The following is a 22,314-nucleotide window of genomic DNA, read 5'->3' as shown; positions in this document are numbered from 1 at the left end:
GCACAGTGGCACACTGGTTTGCGCTGCTGTCTCAACAGCGCCAGGGACCCGAGTTCAATTCTGACCTCGGGTGACGGAGAGGAGTTTGCACATTCTCGCCATGTCTGCATGGGTTTCCTCTGAGTGCTCCTGTTTCCTCCCACAGTCCAAAGATGTGCAGGTTAGGTGGATTGGCCATGCTAAATTGCCCCTTATGTCCAAAAGATGTGTGGGTTGGGTGGGGTTTCGGGAATGGGGCCTAATAGGGTGCTCTTTCAGAGGGTCGGTACAGACTCAATGGGCCGAATGCCTCCATCTGTACTGAAGGGCTTCTATGATTCTATTCTATGAAAGGGTAGTTGGGAGTCAACTGATTTATTAGGATTAAGCTGCCTTAAGAAAACCATGGGCTTAATAGCTCAATTAACCTTTCTTCACTTTGCACCTTTTTTGAGCCACATGATGATTTTTTTGTTATTTGCATGAGGTACAAGGCCGACCACCCATATTTGTCCGGAGAAGGAACCGGGGCTTTATCCCTGAACTGCTGTAGTTCACCTGATTTTCTCTGAAAGTGTGAGTGGATAAAATCAGAAAAAGGCCGTGACATAATCAATTTTTTTAAAGACTTACAGAGAAAGACAAAAATAAAAAAGTGACGGCAAACCATCAGTCAGTGGCGTTGTGATCGAAAATTTCAAATGGTCACTAAGAGAGTGAGTGAAAAGATGGGCAAAAACTCTGTGTAGCCGAACAGGCGCCGGAATGTGGCGACGAGGGGCTTTTCACAGTGTTAATGTAAGCCCACTTGTGACAATAAAAATTATTGTAAAAAGAACGTTGTTCTGGAGTGTTTGGAGCATGGAATGCTTCACTGCAGGGTGTGTTAAGGCAGAAACCATGGTCGGTTTTGAAATTAGATGGCTGAAATGAAAGGTGCAAGGTTCTGGAGAGAGGAATGAGACAAATGGGATTCATTGAGAATTGCCCTGACAAGGAACAAGCACAGACATGATGGCCTCACTCCGTGCTACTAAACTACAGTTTAGTGCCTTCTTTAAGACATTAATTGGTGCTGGAAAAAGCTGTGACAATATAATACCTGATCATCTAAAATGTGCAAATTATTAGACAATGTTTGAATTAACACAAAGAATAAATTACGCTTTGGTTATCTTGAATTTTGGATGAAATTGTTGTAGTCCAGTGGGGAATAGTAATAGAATTCCCGTTCTACTTTGGTGTTATTTGGTTAAATAAAAAAAACATACACTGCAATTAAGAAACATTTATTTTGTAAATAACCAACACACTTCGGAAAAATCAGTGTAACTGATATCTTCTAAATATGGTACTAGAGGCATTGATTTGCTTTTTCAACAGAAATAAGTTCCAGTGTTTCTCCCTTGGTTACTTTTTCACGAGACATTTGTATACCACAATTCAAGAACTCGCACACACTAAGGTTTTTGCGCACACTTACTCAACCAGTGCTCATTTTTAAAAACACTTCATGAAAAAATAGTTAACAGGACATTTTAAACACATATGCCATGATACATACCTGTGTATAACTTAGTTAAATGGTCTTCCCTTTAACATACAATTCACTTAAATATAATTTTACTGGGCAAATAAACAAACCTTCAATAAGATATCACAGTTTGTCCCAACTAGTGATTATTTACAATTGCAAAACTTATGTTACCTGTTAAATAATTCCTTAATAAATAATTAATGAAGGTATTGGTTGCAATGAAAATAAAGTTTAATTTTACAGGAGGCACTGTATAAAAAATACATGCAGATGTTTGGATTTTCTTCACAGTCCAATGCATTACACCCACTCTTATAGCAGCAGGAACACTACAGCTTTATCTATCTGTCGTAATAAAACATAACTAGGTTGTGATGCAATGTAAAGAAGGTTTTTACTTTAAGCACTGGAATCATTCAAGTCGATAGCCCTTCGAAATGAGATGACTCCTTACGAAAAAAGACGACTACGCTCACCAGGGTTTGAACAAAGACATTACGGGAAAGTGTTGCAACACACTGTTTTAATTGTTGTTTGAAGGTTCCTGACTGTTTTTACCCTTTTATAAGCTGTATTCAAAACCACGAGGATAAACAAGTAAAAACTACTGATAGGACAGTTTTTTTCCTATCAATATGAATCCCGTAATAAAAGCCCAAACAATTTCCCTTATCAACTCGAAAATTAATGCAGCATTATACTGGTACACCACTGGGGTTAGTATGGGTGTGGGGAGAAGCTGGGAAAGGTTTGGGTTGCCGTGGGATCATATGGGTGAAGTGCAGCTGGGGGTGGTAGTGCGGGAGGGTGGAAATGGTAGCACTGTTGTACCGGAAACCGTCCTTCATTACAGAATAATATTGAAACAGCTTGGTACAAAGCCTGTAACTTGTGACTATAGGCATATTTTATATTTGTAATAGTTTTGAAATACAGCCTTGTAAGCTTACAAAAGAAGATGGCGTCTATATCACTTAAAAAACATTTTCTTTAAAGGCATGATATCAATATGCTAAGGCTACAATAGGTATAAAAATCTATGATATAAATAGTGATCAGTAATCAATTACTGTTCATTTTACATTCTGTGAGAAAAAAATTCTATTATTTGTAATGTATGTGGTGCACATTTGTATGTATTTCAATATAGTTTGCATGTAATTTCTATAAAAGCTAAATGATTTTCTCATCTACATTATCCCCTTGAAAGGAAGCTTTGTAACTAACTAAAACTTTGACTGATTGTTGACCAAGTAATCATTGCAACCCCAATAATGTTTTCACAAATACAATTTCACCAAATCCTTCATAACAGTTGGGTATATATGCACCATCTAGAGTTTTAATCAGGAAATAAATTCTAAATTGGTCATTACAGAATAAAGCAGTACAGCCAAAGCTTTCTGAAAATATATAAATTACTCAACATGTTCAAAATGGGAGAAAATGCATTCACAGTTTATTGATATAGCAATATAGCAAATACTTCTTTCACAAGGCTCAGGCTTTGCCTGTGTGCTTTTGATTAGTATGTAAAAATATCATAGTCATGCAACCATGTTTAAATATCAGTAACTTCTCAATTGATAAACCACTGAATGGCACATTTACACTGCTCAATCTATTATCGATAAGCACTGGGATTCAGCATCTGTTTACAATGGGATTGTCCTTCAGCAAGCTTCCGTAATAAGGATTCATTCTTTGTAAGCTCTGGTGGGCGATGTTCCCTTGTAGAAGATATTCCTTGTACTTTCTGGGCTGTTCCCTCTTTCCGGTATTAAAATGATGTTAGCCTTCCGCCTGAGGGTTGAATCACGACTGGAAGACACCGAGTGCGTTTCTGATGCGGCTTCGCTGCCTTCCACTGGTGTTACTCTGATGGTGGTGATTCCGTGGTGATGGTGGTCACTGCTGTCTGGATTGGTTTTCTTTCTTTCAGCTGTAGCATAGCTATCTTTCACTGATTCACTGCTTTCAGAGTCCCTGTTGAGATCATTTAACTCAAACGCTTGGCGGATGCTACCCTTCTCATGGGACTTCCATTTCCACGATCCACTTCCTTCACTGCCCGATGATACTTGCACGAGAGATCTGTTGTTTTCTGGATGAGCTTCCACTCTGACAATATTACTGGGTTCATGCTCAGTTAGAGCTTTGTACCTTATAGATCCTGTGCATGTTACTGTACTGCCATCAGCACTTTTCGCGCTGCTCTGTAACATACCTTGCTGCTTGGACATTGCGATAACCTGCATAATTCTTGGTTGGGTGCTTGCACGACCAACCCCACTCTTCTCAGCTACTTTGAGCCACTTTGATCGAGCTGAACTGGCTTTTGGAGAGATACTTATGTTCTCATGCGTTTCCTCAGGTATGTGAACCAGCTGTGACGAACCTGGGCGTGACTGCATGGAGACTCTTATTCCTCCACCAATGTTACTGGTGCTGTTAGTTCCAGGGATAGTACCAGCTTGAATTTTCAGATACTGGGCGAGTTGTGCCTGTTGGTCTCCGTTAAGGCCTACGCCTGCTGGTTCTGAACTGGATCTCATCTCCATGGACTTTGGTGGCGAGTGTCCAGTTTCCATCTCCATTACTTGCAGCGAGAGCTTCCGGTTTTCATTCTTCGACTTCCATTGGGACAAGAGCTGTTTAGAACGGGCAGAGTCCATCGAAGCATGAATCGTCGCATTCCTTCTGGCTGTCTCATCCGATGATGATGTGTTGACACGTGGCAACGTGTTGCTGAAGGTTACCATGTTCTCCTTTGCCATTGGACTACGAGGAGTAATGATCTCAACGTCAGCACTTGTTCTCTTTAAGTTTGTAAGGGAGCCAGATTCTCTGTGGTTTCGGGTCAGAATGCTTTCAGAATGGTGGGATGAAATCCCATCAATGCTACTGCCAGTCTTTCCTTGGAGTTGCCTACTGCTTTCTTGGCTGAGATCTGTCAGCGATCTCAATGGTTCCCTGTGATGGGTCTGATGGGTTATGCCATCGTCACTCGGCTGGAAATTGCTCACAGCATAAAGACCCTAGATGCAGAACACAAAATAACATGGAATCAAGATACATGCTAAGAGTTATTTATTTCATAGACAACACAGAGGTTACTCATGCCAATATGCTTCTTTTCATTTAAAAAAAATAAATTTAGAGTACCCAATTCATTTTTTCCAATTAAGAGGTTAAATCCACCTACCCTGCACATCTTTGGGTTGTGGGGGCGAAACCCACGCAAACACAGGGAGAATGTGCAAACTCCACACGGACAGTGACCCAGAGCCGGGATCATACCTGGGACCTTGGCGCCGTGAGGCAGCAGTGCTAACCACTGTGCCACCATGCTGCCCATGCTTCTTTTCATTAACCAAATCAACAAACTCTAGGAGAGGTCAATGTGTCTGTGCACAACCACAGTGATGATGTTCTAAAGAACTTAACTGGCTGCAAAGTGGCTTGGGACATCCTGAAGATGTAGTGAAACGTACTGTTGAAATGAAAGTTTTTATATAAAAGCGCATTTCTATTCAATTAGTCCAGCTCATATGTTCCTTCCCCTTAACCCTTCGAATTTTTCCTTCTTAAGTACAAGGCCAATTCCCTTTGCAAAAGACTACTGAATCTGCTTCCACCATCTTGTTGGCAGTCCAGCAATTTTTAAAAAAACGATTAAACATTTTCAGTTTTAAACCTACTTACAGGTTACTTTTTAATTGCATTTTGTTTTCCGTTTAGATTGAGTGCATGCTTATTTCTCACCCTGTTCTTTTTTTTTAAGAGAAAGAAAACCACCATTATATTCTCATGAAATTGATGCCCCGCTTCTCCCTTGCTACATCTAGACCAGCTGAGCAGCGGATGGAATAGAGATCCTGCCTTGTCTCACCACAGCACGTGGTGCCTGGGAAATTAGGTCAGCTCCTAGGTTAACTGCAATTGCTGAGCTTTGTGCAGTCTGCTCATCCCATCTTGTGTTAAATTGGAATATGTACTTAAGCCTTTATCTGGATTTGTATCTAAAGATTTCTTTTGGCGGGGTGAAGTTCATGCGCTTATGTAGATTTTCTCCACTTCTGATCAAGTGTCATTCATGTACAACAGGTAATTCTGTATTTGCGATTTGAAGTACTTGCAACGTACCACAAACTGCAATCCAGTTTTTAACACCCAGAGGGGAAAACGTCAAAGTTTTGAAAATGTAGAAGGAAAGATGAGCTTACACTTATTTGGCTGACCTTCCATAGCCTCAGGACATTCTAAATGGAGGGAACACAGCAACTAATTTGTGCACAGCAAGCTCCCGCAAACAGTAATGTGACAATGATTATTGGTTGAGGGGTAAATATTGGCAGGGACATCAACAGCAGCTCTCTTGCTGTTCTTGCAAAGAGTGCCTGGGGACCTTCTTGCGCCACCTAAGGAAGCAGACGAGAATCTCAGGCTACTGTCTCATCTGAGAGACAGCACCCTCAGCAGTGCAACTTTCCCCCAGTACTGCGCTGGAATGTCAGTCTCGACTTCTGAGCTCAGGCTATGAGAGTAGGACTTCCTGGTTCAGAGGTCGAAGTACCACACACTGAACCAAAACTGGGACAGTTAGATGCAGAGCTAAAGTGATCCAAAATAAAGTATATGAGGTCATTTTTCAATATCCTGACTGTTCCTTTTATTTGAATCTGTTGCTTGGAGAGTAGGTCTGAAAACATGAGGGGTTTTACAACAGCTTCTTTAACACAGCACAACACAAAAAGGGCAGATCCGAGTCTTCAAAGGCAAGTGTGCTGGATCTGGTCTAACAAGTGTAAGAAATATCAATTTATTCCAGGGTAGGATACTATGGCACATGGTAGACTATCAGACTGTGGTGTCAAATACCTTGCTAAAGCTTTAATGAGTCACTCAAACAAATTACACTTGCCGTAGTATGATGCTTGTGAGACTGCATGTTCGAACAAAAGCTACATTTAACAAATAAAAATGGTAACTACAACAGTTTAAATTAAGAATTCTGCCACAACATTGGCGCATAGTCTTTGAGAGTTCAATTGGATGCTTAAGCATGTTAATCTTTGTTTAAAAGATCAATACAAATGGCCTAGATTGAAGCTGATTTAACTGAATTCAATTTCCACACACAGAGGGTGGAATTCTCCGCTCCCCACGCCGGGTGGGAGAATCGCAGGAGGGCCGGGCGACTCACGACACGCCGCCCTGGCATCCCCAGCGATTCTCCGACCCCCCCGCTCGCAGAATCGCCGCTTTTCATGGCGACCGACGATTCTCCGGCCCGGATGGGCCGAGCGGCCTGACGTTCCCGACCTGTTCACGCCGGCGGCAACCACACCTGGTTGCTGCCGTCGTGAACATGGCGCCAAATCTTTGTTTCTGGCTTGTGGGGGGCGGAGAGGGGAGTGAGCACCGGGAGGGGACTGGCCCACGATCGGTGCCCACTGATCGTCGGGCCGGCGTCTCCAAGCGATGCACTCTTTCCCCTCCGCCACCCCGCAAGATCAAGCCACCACATCTTGCGGGGCAGCGGAGGGGAAGGTGGCAACAGCGCATGCGCGGGTTGGAGCCGTCAGCCGTCGGGACGTCAGCCGCGCATGCGTGGGTTGGAGCCAGCCAACCTGCGCATGCGCGACTGACGTCACTTAGGCACCGCCGTCGCGTCATTCTCGGCGCGCCGCCTTGACGCTTGCATCAAGGCCCAGTGGCCGAGATTTACGGAGCGCCGCTCCTAGCCCCCTTTGGGGGGGGGTGAATAGGGTGCGAGGAGCGGCCTCCGAGGCCGTCGTGAAACTCGGCTGAGTTCACGACGGCCTTCCCGATGCCGCGCGGGAACGGAGAATTCCGCCCAGAGAAACATTGGGCCAGGTTTTCCAATCTCCGAATCGTCAGAAACTGGATATACCCCTGAAGATGTACTTTGGGATTTCTCAGAGGTCCCGACGCAAAGACTCAGTTGGAATTGCCTTCTGATTTCCCCTGCTCCCCAGGGCTCTCCAAGAAAGTCTCCAACTCTGAGTTAGAGTTGGAAACTTGGGGCAGTTCCTGGATAGTTGCCCAGGAAATGTTTGATAGAAAAATCCTAATCTAACTTCTGGCAAACTATCAAACTGACAATCTCAACTCCTCACCGAAGCCCAGTCTTGACTCCCAGTCCCGGCTCTTTGAACTTATCCCCGATCCGTCCTGACTAGCTCTCATCTCCTGACCCACTGACTCCACCGTGATCTGGCCCAACTAGTCCCTACCGCCCAACTGCTCCCAACACCCTGCCTTTCCCAGTCTGACCTGACCACACCCCATCACCCACTCCACCAACACCTAACTACTCTCGTCCCACCTACCCATCTGCCACCCTACCCACCTACCACCCTGCACACCTACCACCCTACTCAGCTGGCATCACATAGCTGGCACCCGATCCAGTTGCCACTCTACCCTGTGCCACCTACTCACCAATCAACTTACTTCAACTTACCACTTGCTTACCGACACATTTACCCACTCTGTCACCCATTCACTCAGACTCTCTAATTCACTGAGAAGCTTTGGGTCCTTTAAACAATTACCAGCATAAGGCAGTTAGTGCCATAAAAAGAGAGTGTGGCTTCTCTTTCCCCCAATGATCCATGCTACAAGGACTAAATATTTGTAAAAACATCAAGCAATGTATATTTGTAACAAAATTAAAGATGCGGCACTTACCAAATAGACAGCAATTCCTCCTCCTATCATAAATCCACAGTACACATCAATCGGATGATTCTTATACTGGATAATGCGCGTTAATCCGGAGATCACTGCACAGATGATAAATGTGAAGACCAGAAGTGGTTTGAGGAGTTTGGAGGAGTCTGTCAGGGTTGCATTGAAATACATCTAAATGATAAGGAACAAATGGGAAAAACTGAATCAGTTTTGCGATAAACTAAGCATCTTATCTTGTGTTGCTGATCCCTACATAGACATTTAAAATCATTGAATTTTATCCAACTGCTGAACAGTCCGAGTTACATAGTTGAATACCACCAACACAGAATTAGCAACATAGAAGGAGGCCATTTAACCGAGTGCTGTCACTCCAATCGAAGCTGCCTACTGCCCAGCCCTTTCCTCACATTGAGCCCATCCTTTTCAAATGTGTATCCAATTCCATTTTCAATGATATAGAGTCACTGGGTGGAACCTTAAGCACACATCTGCTGCCTGCGGGATCGGCAGCGAGGGGCGGAAAAATCTGCGCAAGAAAATCAGAAAACGTGATTCTTGGGTTTCCCAATGTTTCCCGCCCTCTCACCGGCAACATTACGAGATTCATGCCCACAAAGCACGTGAACCTCATTTTAATCAATTTGAATGAATTTCAATACAGCCCTCCCTCCAATTGATCGCCCCCATCACTTAATATTCATACCTCACCAAAGTCACGGGGGGGGGGGGGAGTGGAGAACAGCTCCAAAACCTCTGGTGTGGGCTGGGGGCTATTAGGTTGCGACTCTGGCTGGGGTGCCCTTTAACAATGGTGCCCAAATCTCTTTGGAGCTGGTTCCTGGCTCCATGAGGCCACCTGAGTGATGGTGTAAATCGTGCACTCATTTTTGTTTTCGGTAAAGAGGCTCAAGAATCCGTGAGAAAACTGGTCTGTGCAACTGGAGAGATACACGGCAGTTTTCTGTCCCTGCCTGACACTTTGTCAAATTCTGGTAAGATTCCGCCCTCTGTCTCAATTGCCAATATGTGAGGAGGAAAGTTCTGTTGTAAACATCCCTCTGTGCATTAAAATTTCCCCTAAGATCTGTTGCACTCTTCTCATGATAATCCTTAGTCTATGCCTATTTATTATCAATTCACCAACCATAATGAACCAGTTTTTTACAATTTACCCCGTCAAAATCTTTCATAATCTTGAAAAATGCCATTAGATCACTGTTTGAATATCTGAATTCTATTTTAAATACTGAACCTTTCATCATAACAAAAAACTTATGTAAATTGTCTCTGTATCCTTCCTGTAGCTCCATAACCATTTTATAATGTAGAGCCCTAGAATTCACGCAATCCCACTCTGGGGAAATTCAGTATCTAGTATCACTTTATTGCTTTTCTATCCAATGTCTCCACCAAAAAATCTAAAATCCTTATTGAGCCTTATTAACACCCTGTCAACCTGCATGCCAACATTCAAAGACATATCTGCACCCCTTGATTCTCTGTTCTTCCACTGTTAGCATTTAGAATCGAATTATTTTGCCAATTTTACATTTCACTGTTTTAATTTGTATATGATCACTCTGCTAACTTGTCTCTGTCTTTCAGTGATGTTCTTTTTGGCATTTCCTCCTAGTTTGCTGTTATTGCCTAACTTTGATATTATTAACCCATCCAATTCATCTAAATAACTAGAAAAGAACAGTCCCAGCACTCTTTCTTCGGATACACATCCTACCAGTTTGAAAATTCCACTGATCCTTTTTCTTTCCTTTATTCGTTCACGGGATATAGGCCAGACCAGGTAAGGTGACAGATTTCCTTCCCTGAAGGACATTAGTGAACCAGATGGGTTTTTACAACAATTGACAATAGTTTCATGGTTGTCATTAGACTTGTATTCCAGATTTTTATTGAATTCAAATTCCACTATTTGCCCTGGTGGGATTCGAACACATGTTCCCAGAGGATTACCCTGGGTCTCTGGATTACTAAGCAAGTGACAATACCACTACACTGCTGCTTCCCCTTCTAGCCATTTGGCTACTTTCCCTTTATTTATTTAATATTTATTCATGGGCTGTGGGTTGGCTAGGTCAGTGTTTTTCGCCCTTCCCTAATTGTCCTTGAGAAGGTGATAGTGAGCTGCCTTCTTGAACCGCTGCAGTCCGTGTAGTAGGTACACTCACAGTTCTGTTAGTTGGGGGGGGGGGGGGGGGGAGTTCCAGTATTTTAAGCCGGCATTAGTGGAGAAACAGGGATATATTTCCAAGTCAGGATGATGAGTGACTTGTCAGGGAACATGCAGGTGGTGGTGTTTCCCCCCCCCCCCCCCATGTATCTGTTGCCCTTGCCCTTCTAGCTTGTGGTGGGTTTGGAAGGTGCTGCCTAAGGAGCCTTTCCTTCAACAAAGGCATAATAGCTGTCACCATCCAATTCTTTGGCACAGCTTCCATTTCCAAACATTTTCATTTGGAAGATTCTGGTTAGCATCTCCGTTCTCTCTTTCATTGCCTTCTTCAGTATTCAGGGATGCATACTATCTCAGCCTTTGACACTTCTAATTGCAGCTATTTTGACCAATATATACAGTGGTCTATTGTGTAAACGTTCATCAGTCCTATTTATTTAGGACTGGTTAACATCCTTGCTAAAATAATATTGGGAGGAATTTTGGATAAGCATGTTAAGTATGCTTTTGATATCAAGGCATAATATCAGGGCTACTGGCCAAATTGTACTGTAGTTTTTCCTTACAAAGTTAAAGGTGTAAGTTGGAATTGAATAATTAATTACATAAATGCACCTGACAAAATATATTGGGACGGTAAAATTGCTGCTGCGTTTAAATTATGTAGTTTTGTTGCATCTTGCTAATTATCTTTCAGTACACGACACAGTTTAAAGGTTGTGCAAATTATATAATTAAAAAAAATTTTTTTAGCGCGCCCAATTTAGGGGAAATTTAGTGTGGCCCATCCACCTACCTTGCACACCTCTGTGTTGTGAGGGTGTAACCCACACAAACACTAGGAAAATGTGCAATCTCCACATGGACAGTGACCCAGAGCCGGGATCGAACCTGGGACCTCGGCGCCGTGAGACTGCAGTGCTACCACTGCGCCACTGTGCTGCTCCTTAAATTATATAATTTTAAACAGGGACCCTAAGATCCCACCGACGCTGCACTCCCATCTGGGTTTCAGGTGGTGAGGGGTGCTTTCAACAGGAAACCCTGTTGTCGACAACAGGACCAGAAGGTCCTGCTGCCGGCCACTGGCGAGCCGCCCTCTGCTGCTACAGAACACACTGCGGAGGGGGAGGAACATCCCCCCCCGAGAAGTGTGTTAAAAAAGTATAAGGAATCTTTGGGTTTATAAAGCGAAGCAGGTTACGAAAGAAAGGAGATTTACTCTAAGCCTTTAGATATCACTGGTTAGGCTCCAGCTGAAGTGCTGTGTCTAATTGTGGGCACCACACTTTGGAAAGGCTTTTTAGGATGGATTGAACGGGGTGTGGGGAATGCAGAAGAAATTTACTCTAATGATACAAGGGTTTCCATTATGTGCACAGGTAGGTGAAGTTAAAGTTGTTCTCCATTATAGCAGCGAAAGTTGAAAGGAGATTTGATGGATTTTGGAGATCTTCAAAACCATGAAGAGCCTTAACGGAGTCAATAAGGAAAAATAATTTCCAATGGCAGAATCAGTATTCAGTGGTCACAGACTTAAGGTAATTAAGTCAGAAGAACAAGGTGAAATGAGGAAGAGTTTTTTATGCACCATTTTGTTATGTGGACATTGAGAGGGTGATGGAACTGGATTCAATACTAACTTCCAAAAGGGAATTGGATAAATAAAAATGGCGTGCATTTATATTGCATTTTTCATGGCCTCCAGATGTCACAAAGCCAATGAAGTGCTTTTGAAATGTAATCACTGTTGTAATTTGAAAAACACAGCAGCCAATTGCCACAAATGGCAATGTGATAATGACCAGATAATCTCTTTTGTGATACTTGTAGGGAAAAATGTTATAGCACTGCAGGGCGGTGGGATGAATTGGGTAGTCTTGCAAAGAGCCAGCACAGACATAAGAATCTTTATCGAGTAAAGGTCTCCTTCAATTGCATGCTTCTATGATAAGCTGCAAAAGTAATTTCTGAGAAGGACCAAGGGACAGGAGTTTAAGTTGTAGGATGTTACGCAGTTCTCCTTTTGCCAGAGAGTGTTGGGTCTCTAGAATACGATGCCAGCTGACATTTCGGCTGCTGATTCTCTGCCTTCAAGAGAACAGGTTCTTGACTGCGGCAGAAATACTTTCATATGGACGAAAAGTGTCTTCTCTGATAACACTCAGTTCATGTGAACTACTGGACTGGGTTTGATTGTGGGAGATGGGGAAGAATCTTCCTTTACTGGCCACGTTTCTCTCTTTTTCTGCCTCTTCTGCGGAGAATACATGGCGATGTTTAATCATGATGGTGTGGATCAGTGAACCAGCTGGTCTTTTCCTGCACATCAATTTGATATGTTCATATCTAAATTCTTCCTAATTTTCACACTGATCATTTCACCTACTAATGAGGGTTGCAGCTAATTTACATAGCAGAGCAAGATCTTACTCACAGTTCATTATTAATTGACAGATTTAACTCTGTACTGATTATGACACTGTGGATCACACAAGACAGCTCTGATTACTTACAGAAACATACACAGCTGCGAATGCTGCAAGCGTAGCGTGCTGGGATGGGAAGGATTTTCTGCAAAGAGGAGAAAACAACAATTTAATTATGCTGTTGATGTTTTAGTCGCTTATTTAGGGCATTATCGTAGTGCAGAATAATTTCAATTTAAGAGAGGAGTGTAATTGAACCGGGTTATACACCACCTAAGTAGCTTCATTCTGTAGCTGCTGTTAATTTTGTTAATTTGCCCAAGCATTTCCCTGTGCTATGTAATAAGACAGGACAATTAACCATTAGATCTGCACAGGATAACAGGCCTAAAACTAATTAAATTTATCTTTTACAGATTTTTTTTCTTCATATTTTATAATGGGTGTCATATGCTACATTTTATCGAGAGTACAGCGTAGCATGTGCTAATTAGAGACATAAGTTTGTCTCTCGAAGATAGTCAGTGACTCTTCAACATATACGCAACAGGTCATCAATCAGAGCATTTCTGCTACCTCGAGAAATGTATCATCTGAGGCACGTTTTACTGATGGCAATAATCTTCCACACTTGCGACCTGACATTATTGATTTTTGAGAAAATGGGAATTGAAAAGATTTAACCTCTTAGAAGTGGTGTTAATATTTTTCCATCACAGCCGACAGACTTTTAAATCATCAGTTTTAAGGTGACGCACAATTTTTCATCATCTTTATTGTCTGACATTCAACAAATCTCCACCAGGAAATAAAGTGTAGTAGTTTAATTATTAAGTCATTTTCAGTCGCTGCCTTTCTGTTGAATTTGTCAGCCTTCTCCATCTTACAGCCACGTAATTAAGCAAACACTGCTCTTTTCGGCTGAGATGGTATCTTATTCCATGACCTAGTGGCTTTCTGCATGACCGTGTAGTTATTTACATCACATGTCACATTGCCATGTTAGCAGTGATGAACCTTCCGTCTGTTGGTATTAAATATTGAATTTTGAACAACCGCCAATATTTTCCAACTGTAATATCCTAAAAAGGTCACTGCTGAAAAATATCATCAGGCTATACTGAAGTGAACTGTCACACGGCAGGTCTAGATGTAAGCAAATAAATGACTCAGAAATCATCTGTGGGCTTGTTTTTAGCAGCTGCGTTTGAACGCAGCTTTAGTGCCTCTCCAATGAGCCTCTTAAGGTGATCTGTCTTGAATGTATCAAGAAAGAACATTTTGCTATGGTATCAAGTAGATTTTGGCATCTGAACATACTGGTCTGAACTAACATGCCAATAGAGTGCTGCTGCAGGATACAGAAGTTTCCGCTTCCTGTGTCAGTCAGTGAAAAAGTGAGCAGATTGACATGACTTCAGACCAGGTTGTCTATAAGCCACTGCCTATTCCTGAAAGTCCAAGATCTCAGGTGCTGAAGCACTGAAAAATTCACTCTTGTGTTAAAAACTTGCAAGTTCCTCAAAATTCATGTTAAAATTCATATATTCTGTATTATCCAAGGTAAGAGTGGCCAGCTGAGAAATGGATCATTTCCCCATCACTGGTACCAAGGGTATTCTTCCACACTGCACAATAATGATCATTATTCCTTCTTCAATTGTGTTGTTGTTTCTGCGTATGTATCTTTAATAAGGAAAATTAAAATGACATGGGATGTAATGAGTAACTGTTCGAGAAAATTAATGAGCACATGTCATCACATGACACCGCTGGCGAGATCACGGCAGGCGCGAGTCCGCACATGTGCACCATGGCCAGCACGGGTCCGCGCATGCGCGTGGGTTTCCGTCTCCGCACCGGCCCCCCGGGCAATATGGCAGAGCCCTACAGGGACCCGACGCAGAGGAAGTTAGACCCCCCCCCCCCACGATTAGCCCGCCCATCGACCGGTAGGCCCGATCGCGGGCCTGGCCACCGTGAACGCCCCTCGCCGGAGTCAGAACCCCCCCCTTCCAGGACAGCCCCCACAGCCAGAACTCCGAGGTCCCGCCGGGTAGGACTATATGTAACCCATGCCGGCGGAACTCGGCCGAACTCGATGGGCACTTGGCCAGTCAATGCGTGGTGAATCAGCGGGAGGCCGCTTTCAACGGCCCCTGACCGGCGCGGCAGAGACTCCGTGGGCGTGATTGCCGCCTATTCTCCGGTCGCCGGAGAATCGGCCGCCCGGCAACGGAGCGGCGTGGCGCGATTCTCACGTCTCCCCCAGGTGATTCTCCGACCCGGCGTGGGATCGGAGAATCCCGGCCAAAGAATTTGCACCCATCTTCAGCCAGAGGTACTGACTGAGTGAATGGTCCATCTCAGCTTGCTTCTGAGGTCCCCAGCATCACAAATTCACAAACTCACTTTTCCAACTTCTTTCATCGGGCAGGAGATACAGAAGTTTGAGAACACGCACGAACAGACTCAAAAACAGCTTCTTCCCCACTGTCACCAGGCTCCTAAATGACCCTCTTATTGACTGACCTCATTAACACTACACCCTGTATGCTTCAACCGATGCCAATGCTTATGTAGTTACATTGTATATCTTGTGTTGCCCTATTATGTATTCTCATGTATTTTCTTGAATTTTGTTTTAGTCCCTTTTCTTCCATGTACTGAATGATCTGTTGAGCTGCTTGCAGAAAAATACTTTTCACTGTACCTCGGTACACGTGACAATAAACAAATCCAATCCAATCCAATCCAAATGACAGTCTGTAGCCAATTTGATTCACTCCACGCGATATCAAGAACCAGTTAAAGGCACTGGATGCTGCTAAGGCTATCAGTCCTGACAACATTCCAACAGTAATACAGAAAAATTGTGCTCAAGAATTAGCTGCATCCGTGGCCAAGCTGTTCCAAGTGCAGATACAACACTGACATCTACCCAGCAATGTGGACATTTTCCCAGGTTCGTCCTGTCCACAAAAAGCAGGACAAATCCAATTTGGCCAATTACCGTCCCATCAGTCTACCTTCGATCATCAGCAAAGTAATGGAAGGGGTCATCAACAGTGCTATCAAGCAACACTTCTCAGCAATAATCTGTTCATTGACATGCAGTTTAGAATCTACCGGGGCCACTGAACCCCTGACTTTAATACAGCCTTTGTCTAAACCTGGACAAATGAGCTGAACTCAAGAGGTGAGCTGAGAGTGACATCATGGCAGCACTGAACCAAGTGTGGCATCAAGGAATCCCAGCAAAACTGAAATCAATTTGCATTAGAGATAAACCTCCCCACGGCTTGCAGCCATGCATAGCACAAAGAAAAATGGTTGTGCTTGTTAGAGATCAATCACCTCCGTCCTTGGACATCGCTGTGAAGTTTGTCAGCTGGTGTCTGAAGCCCATTCATAGAACATAGAACAGTACAGTACAGGCCCTTCAGCCCACGATGTTGCGCCAACCATTTATCCTAATCTAAGAGCAACCTAACCTACACCCTTTCAATTTACTGCTGTCCATGTGCCTATCTAAGAGTTGCTTAAATGTCCCTAATGACTCTGCCTCCACCATCTCCGCTGGCAGTGCATTCCACACAGCCACCACTCTCTGTGTAAAGAACCGACCTCTGACATCTCCCCGAAACCTTCCTCCAATCACCTTAAAATTATTTTCCCTTCATCTTCAGCTGCTTCATCAATTACCTTCCCTCTATCACTAGATCAACGCCATTTGTGACTCCTAGATATTGAAGCAGTCTATGTCCATATACGAGAAGACCCGGGCAACATTCAAGCTTTGGCTGATAAATGGCATGTAACATTAATGTCACACAAGTGCTGGGTGATGACCATCTCCAACAAGAGATTACCTAACCATCTTCCAATGTGATTCAATGTCATTACTATCTCTGAATTCCCTCTATCAATATTGTGGGGCATGGTCATTGACCAGAAACTGAACTGGTCCAGCTATAGAAATACAGTGGCTTCAAGAGAAATGATGTGGAGATGAGGCGTTGGACTGGGGTGAGCACAGTAAGAAGTCTTACAACACCAGGTTAAAGTCTAACAGGTTTGTTTCAATTCACTAGCGTTTGAAGCACTGCTCCTTCCTCAGGTGAATCCTGAGGAAGAGAAAGTCAGAGGCTGGGAATTCTACAACAAGTAACTCACTGCCTGATTTCCCAAAGAACAAAACAGGAATGTGATGAAATCCTCTCCAGTTGTCTGGCTGAGTGCAGTTCCTACAACATTGAGGAAGCTTGACACCATCCAGGACAAAGTGGCCTACTTAACTGGTGCCATCCACCACCTTAAGCATTCACTCCCTCCACCACTGACACACAGTGGGAGCAGTGAGTACCAGTTACATAAGAACATAGGAACCAGGAGCAGGAGTAGGCCATCTGGCCCTTCGAGCCCGCTCCACCATTCAATGAGATCATGGCTGATCTTTTGTGGACTCAGCTCCACATCGTTTGTGGACTCAGCTTACAAGATACACTGCAGCGACTCACCAAGGCTCCATCAATAGCACACTCCAAACCTGCGATCTCTATCACCTAAAGGACAAGGGCAATAGACAATGGGAATACCACCACCTGTAAGTTTCCCTCCAAGCCACAAAACATTCGGACCTGAAATATATCACTGTTCCTTCACCTCCATTGGGTCAGAATGCTGGAATTTCCTTCCTCATGACACTATGGGTTTTCCTACACCTCATGAACTGCAGCAGCTCACTAACACCTTCACAAGGGCCATTAAGGATGAGCAATAAATGCTGGCCTCGCCTGCGACACAGTTGTGCTGGGACCACAACTTTTTACAATATACATTAATGATCTGGAAGAAGGTACTGAAGGCACTGTTGCTAAGTTTGCAGATGATACAAAGATCTGTAGAGGGACAGGTAGTATTGAGGAAGCAAGGGGGCTGCAGAAGGACTTGGACAAGCTAGGAGAGTGGGCAATGAAGTGGCAAATGAAATACAATGTGGAAAAGTGTGAGGTTATGCACTTTGGAAGGAGGAATTTAGGCATAGACTATTTTCTAAATGGGGAAATGCTTCGGAAAGCAGAAGCACAAAGGGACTTGGGAGTCCTTGTTCACGATTCTCTCAAGGTTTACGTGCAGGTTCAGTCGGCAGTTAAGAAGGCAAATGCAATGTTACCATTCATGTCAAGAGGGCTAGACTACAAGACCAGAGATGTACTTCTGAAGCTGTTTAAGGCTGTGGTCAGACCCCATTTGGAGTATTGTGAGTAGTTTTGGGCCCCGTACCTAAGGAAGGATGTGCTGGCTTTGGAAAGTGTCCAGAGGAGGTTCACAAGAATGATCCCTGGAAAGAAGAACTTGTCATATGAGTAACGTTTGAGGACTCTGGGTCTGTACTCGTTGGAGTTTAGAAGGATGAGAGGGGATCATATTGAAACGTACAAGATACTGCGAGGCCTGGATAGAGTGGATGTGGAGAGGATGTTTCCACTTGTAGGAAAAACTAGAACCAGAGGACACCATCTCAGACTAAAGGGACAATCCTTTAAAACAGAGGTGAGAAGGAATTTCTTCAGCGAGAGGGTGGTGAATCTGTGGAACTCTTTGCCACAGAAAGCCGTGGAGGCCAATTCACTGAGTGTCTTTAAGACAGAAATAGATATGTTCTTGATCAATAAGGGAATCAAAGGTTATGGGGAGAAGGCAAGAGAATGGGGATGAGAAAATATCAGCCATGATTGAATGGCGGAGCAGACTCAATGGGCTGAGCGGCCTAATTCTGCTCCTATGCCTTCTGGTCTTCTGGACACCTACAACCCATGAAATAATTTAAAACACCTCCATTTGCTGAATTCCCTCAGTATCAGATTGAAGTGGCAGCATAAATTATATACTCAAGTTTCTGGAATGGAGCTTAATCCTACAACCTATTGACTCAGAGCGTACTTCAACTTAGCCAAGATTAACTGCTACCTTTCCCCAATTAATTATACTTTTCTTCCCAGACTCCTGACATAGATTCAACCTTGTTCAAAACCTAGCCCATTAAGTGCCTTTGTGAACTTATTAAGAGGCCTGCCCAGACTAGAACGGGATTTTCAAACGTTCTTCAAGATAAACAGGACATCTCGCCTGTCCAGTTAATTTTCATCAGTGTTTGTTCATGAAATTTGAGGATTCAACTCACACTGGGTCGAGCATTGTAACGCGAGTTGGTGCCCATGGCCACTTTGCACTGCCTTTATCCTCCTGATTCTATCGTTAGCTGTCTGCTCCTCCTCAGAAAGGCTGCAGTGACCCCCCAGCATAGCGGCCTTTGCCGCTGGCACCAGGAGAGCTGTTCCCACCTCCTGGAGGCACTAGCTGCTTTTAATTGGGTGCCCAATCAAGCCCAACATTTTCAAACAGTGTTGCAAAGATGACGTGGTTTCGGGACCTGAAAATCATCTGGGTGTCCGGTGTCTGACCCTATTTTACAAATCCTGCCCTCTCCGGTAGCAATTCAAAAAATGGAGCAAGAAAATAGCTGAATTGACTTTATTAGCCTTGAATTTCCTGGAATGACATATTAGACCCTGATTATCATCAGTAAGAACACTATGCTGCTGACTGGTCCAGTGTCAAATATATACTACAGTCTCCTGTAAAACTGATCAGAATATATTGCTGTGAGCATTGAGGTGTCAGGAAATGTGTACTTCTAATATCTAATATAAATTCAACTGGACACAGAAGGGCACGACATATTATTTAATGTTTCCAAAATTAAATCATGGCTTGTTATCGTTAACTGTTTTTTAACTGATTATTTCTTTCACAATTATTGTCTATTGAGTTCACGGGTGGCATGGTAGCACAATGGTTAGCATTGTTGTTTCACAGCTCCAGAGTCCCAGATTTGATTCCCGGCTTGGGTCACTGGCTGTGCGGAGTCTGCATGTTCTCCCCGTGTCTGCGTGGGTTTCCTCCGGGTGCTCCGGTTTCCTCCCACAGTCCAAAGATGTGCAGGTTAGGTGGATTGGCCATGTTAAATTGCCCTTAATGTCCAAAAAGGTTAGGTGGGGCTACTGGGTTACGGGGATAGGGTGGAGGTGTAGGGTGCCCTTTCCAAGGGCCGGTGCAGACTCGATGGGTCGAATGGCCTCCTTCTGCACTGTAAATTCAATGATTCTATGATTCATAGGTGTTATTTTGTGTATAATTTACCCTGCTGAGCATTTGAATAATATTTTGGTACATACAGTTTGTAATATACAGTTTGTAATAGTCGAGTGGTGATTAATATCGCATTAATCCAGCATTTTTATGATCGCCATTGCTTTTGATGGTGTACAGAGCTACTGTAACTGCGTTCATGAGGGTCACCACAAATTTATATAAAACAACACTAATGATGACAGTATTCAAGTGTACTTTATATATGAATTGTATTAAACATCAATGTACCTAATAATTTTCCGAATGGAAAATGATTGTTGCAGGGTACAGTTACCTTTTTACACCCAGTACAGAAGGTGGGTCATAAAATAGCCACTAGTTACATGTGCCAGTCTTGGAAGTTTCACAAAATTCCTCTTCATGACCAAAATGTTTCATTTAATGTTTCTCTATTAGTGAATGCTTTTTGCTCGTGAAGGTGGGTAACGCTCTGCTTGCCTATCTCCCATTACCCACTTGCCATCATTTTCAATTCATCCAGCTGCTTTTCATATTCGCTCCCACACCAAGTTCTACACACCATTCATCATCGTTCTTGCTAACCTACATTGGCTGCTGATCACCCACTCCTCAAATTTGTTGTCCTCATGACCTCAGCCTCTTGTGCATCTCCCTCTGTCAATCTCCACAAACGGTAGCTGTGTTTTAACTGTCCATTTTTGTTTCTGGAATTCCCTCCTTAAACCTCTTTGCCCCGCCCCCTTCATTTCTTTTGAGTTGCTTCTTAAAATCCACCTCTTTTCCCCATCCTTTCATTCACCCTGTCTAATCTCCCTTCTTTGGCTCAACGGGGCGTCCTTCTGAAGCCTCCATGATTTGCCTGGAGGTGATTTTCCTTATTAAATGCACAATATAACTGTAAATTGTTAATGAGTATGAATGATGGTGAATAGAGATCTGCCTTTTTTGGACCCATCACTCCTCAGAAAAGGACAATGTTGGTTAAATAGAGTCAAAATCTCCCTTCAGGCAGCAGCACAATATGTCTCAGTGCTAATTACAGAAGGGTATCTTTAATGTACCAGCATGACATTTCCTAGATTAGTGTTCCTTCCCCTCTCCTGCGCTTCACAGTAGGAGTGTGAAAATGATTAGAAATGAGTCCTTCAGGAACGGAGTTAAAAAGGCTTAACTCTATCTGACAGCTATCAAAGAGACTAGGCATTTGTCTGAGCAGTCTAAATGAGATCAGAACATGGCTCCTTTTAGTTTACTTCAATATTAAAAGCATAGATTTATTGTCACGTTTACTGAGGTACAGTGAAAAATATTGTTCTGCGTACAGTCCAAACAGATCGTTCCACACATGAAAAACATAGGACACACAATAAGTACACAATGTAAATACATAGACATCGGGTGAAGCATACAGAGTGTAGTACAACAGTGAGAAGATGCATAGAGAGATCAGTTCAGTCCATAAGAGGGCCATTCAGGAGTTTGGTAACAGCGGGGAAGAAACTGTTTTTGAATCTGTTGGTGCGTGTTCTCAGACTTTTGTATCTTCTGCCCATAGAAGAGGTTGGAAGAGAGAATAGCCTGGGTGGGAGGGGCCTTTGACTACCCTACCAGCTTTACCAAGGCAGCAGGAGCTGTAGACAGAGTCAATGGATGGGAGGCAGATTTGTGTGATGGACTGGGCTGGGTTCATGACTCTCTAGTTTCTGATGGTCCTGGGCCGAGGAGTTACCATACCAAACTGTAATGCAGCCAGATAAGATGCTTTCTTTGGTGCGTCTGTAAAAATTGGTAAGAGTCAATGTGGACATGCCAAATTTCTTTAGATTCCTGAAGAAGTATAGCGCCGTTGTGCTTTTTTGATCGTAGCATCAACATGGGTAGACTAGTTGGTGATGTTTACACCTAGGAATTTGAAACTGTCAACCATCTCCACCTCAACACCATTAATGTCGATCGGGGCGTGTACAACACTTTGCTTTCTGAAGTTGATGACCAGCTCCTTAGTTTTGCAGACATTGAGGGAGAGATTGTTGTCATTGCACCGTGCCACTAGGTTCTCGATCTCCCTCCTATATTCGTAGAGACCCTTAGATAGCACTTATTGGTAATTCAATCATTAATGCTTGATCCTATCACTATACATGTATCCATTTTTAAAATGAATCTCATCCATTGAAAATGGCCTATGATGCGGACAAGATAAAGGGCAGCAATTTAACATATCACCATTCACTTCTTGTCACATACCTGGCAGAATAATGTCAGATGTGGCAGACTGA

At 43.4% G+C, this 22,314-nt stretch overlaps 1 protein-coding gene across 1 annotated transcript in view; it reads right to left on the bottom strand.

Moving 5' to 3' along the window:
• Positions 1 to 1,252: 1,252 nt before the first annotated feature.
• Positions 1,253 to 22,314, bottom strand: part of plppr4a (phospholipid phosphatase related 4a) — an 89,216-nt gene continuing 68,154 nt past the window's right edge. Inside the window, exons 5-7 of the mRNA XM_038793923.1 lie at positions 12,944 to 13,001; positions 8,234 to 8,407; positions 1,253 to 4,554 (exon numbers count right to left, since the gene is read on the bottom strand). Of these exons, the coding sequence (XP_038649851.1) occupies positions 3,214 to 4,554; positions 8,234 to 8,407; positions 12,944 to 13,001 (1,573 nt within the window). The 3' untranslated portion in view covers positions 1,253 to 3,213. The remainder of the gene's footprint in view (positions 4,555 to 8,233; positions 8,408 to 12,943; positions 13,002 to 22,314) is intronic.

Source organism: Scyliorhinus canicula, chromosome 4 (assembly GCF_902713615.1).
Source record: "Scyliorhinus canicula chromosome 4, sScyCan1.1, whole genome shotgun sequence".
NCBI classification, from domain to species: Eukaryota; Metazoa; Chordata; class Chondrichthyes; order Carcharhiniformes; family Scyliorhinidae; genus Scyliorhinus; species Scyliorhinus canicula.
This window is presented reverse-complemented; position numbering and strand designations above follow the sequence as displayed.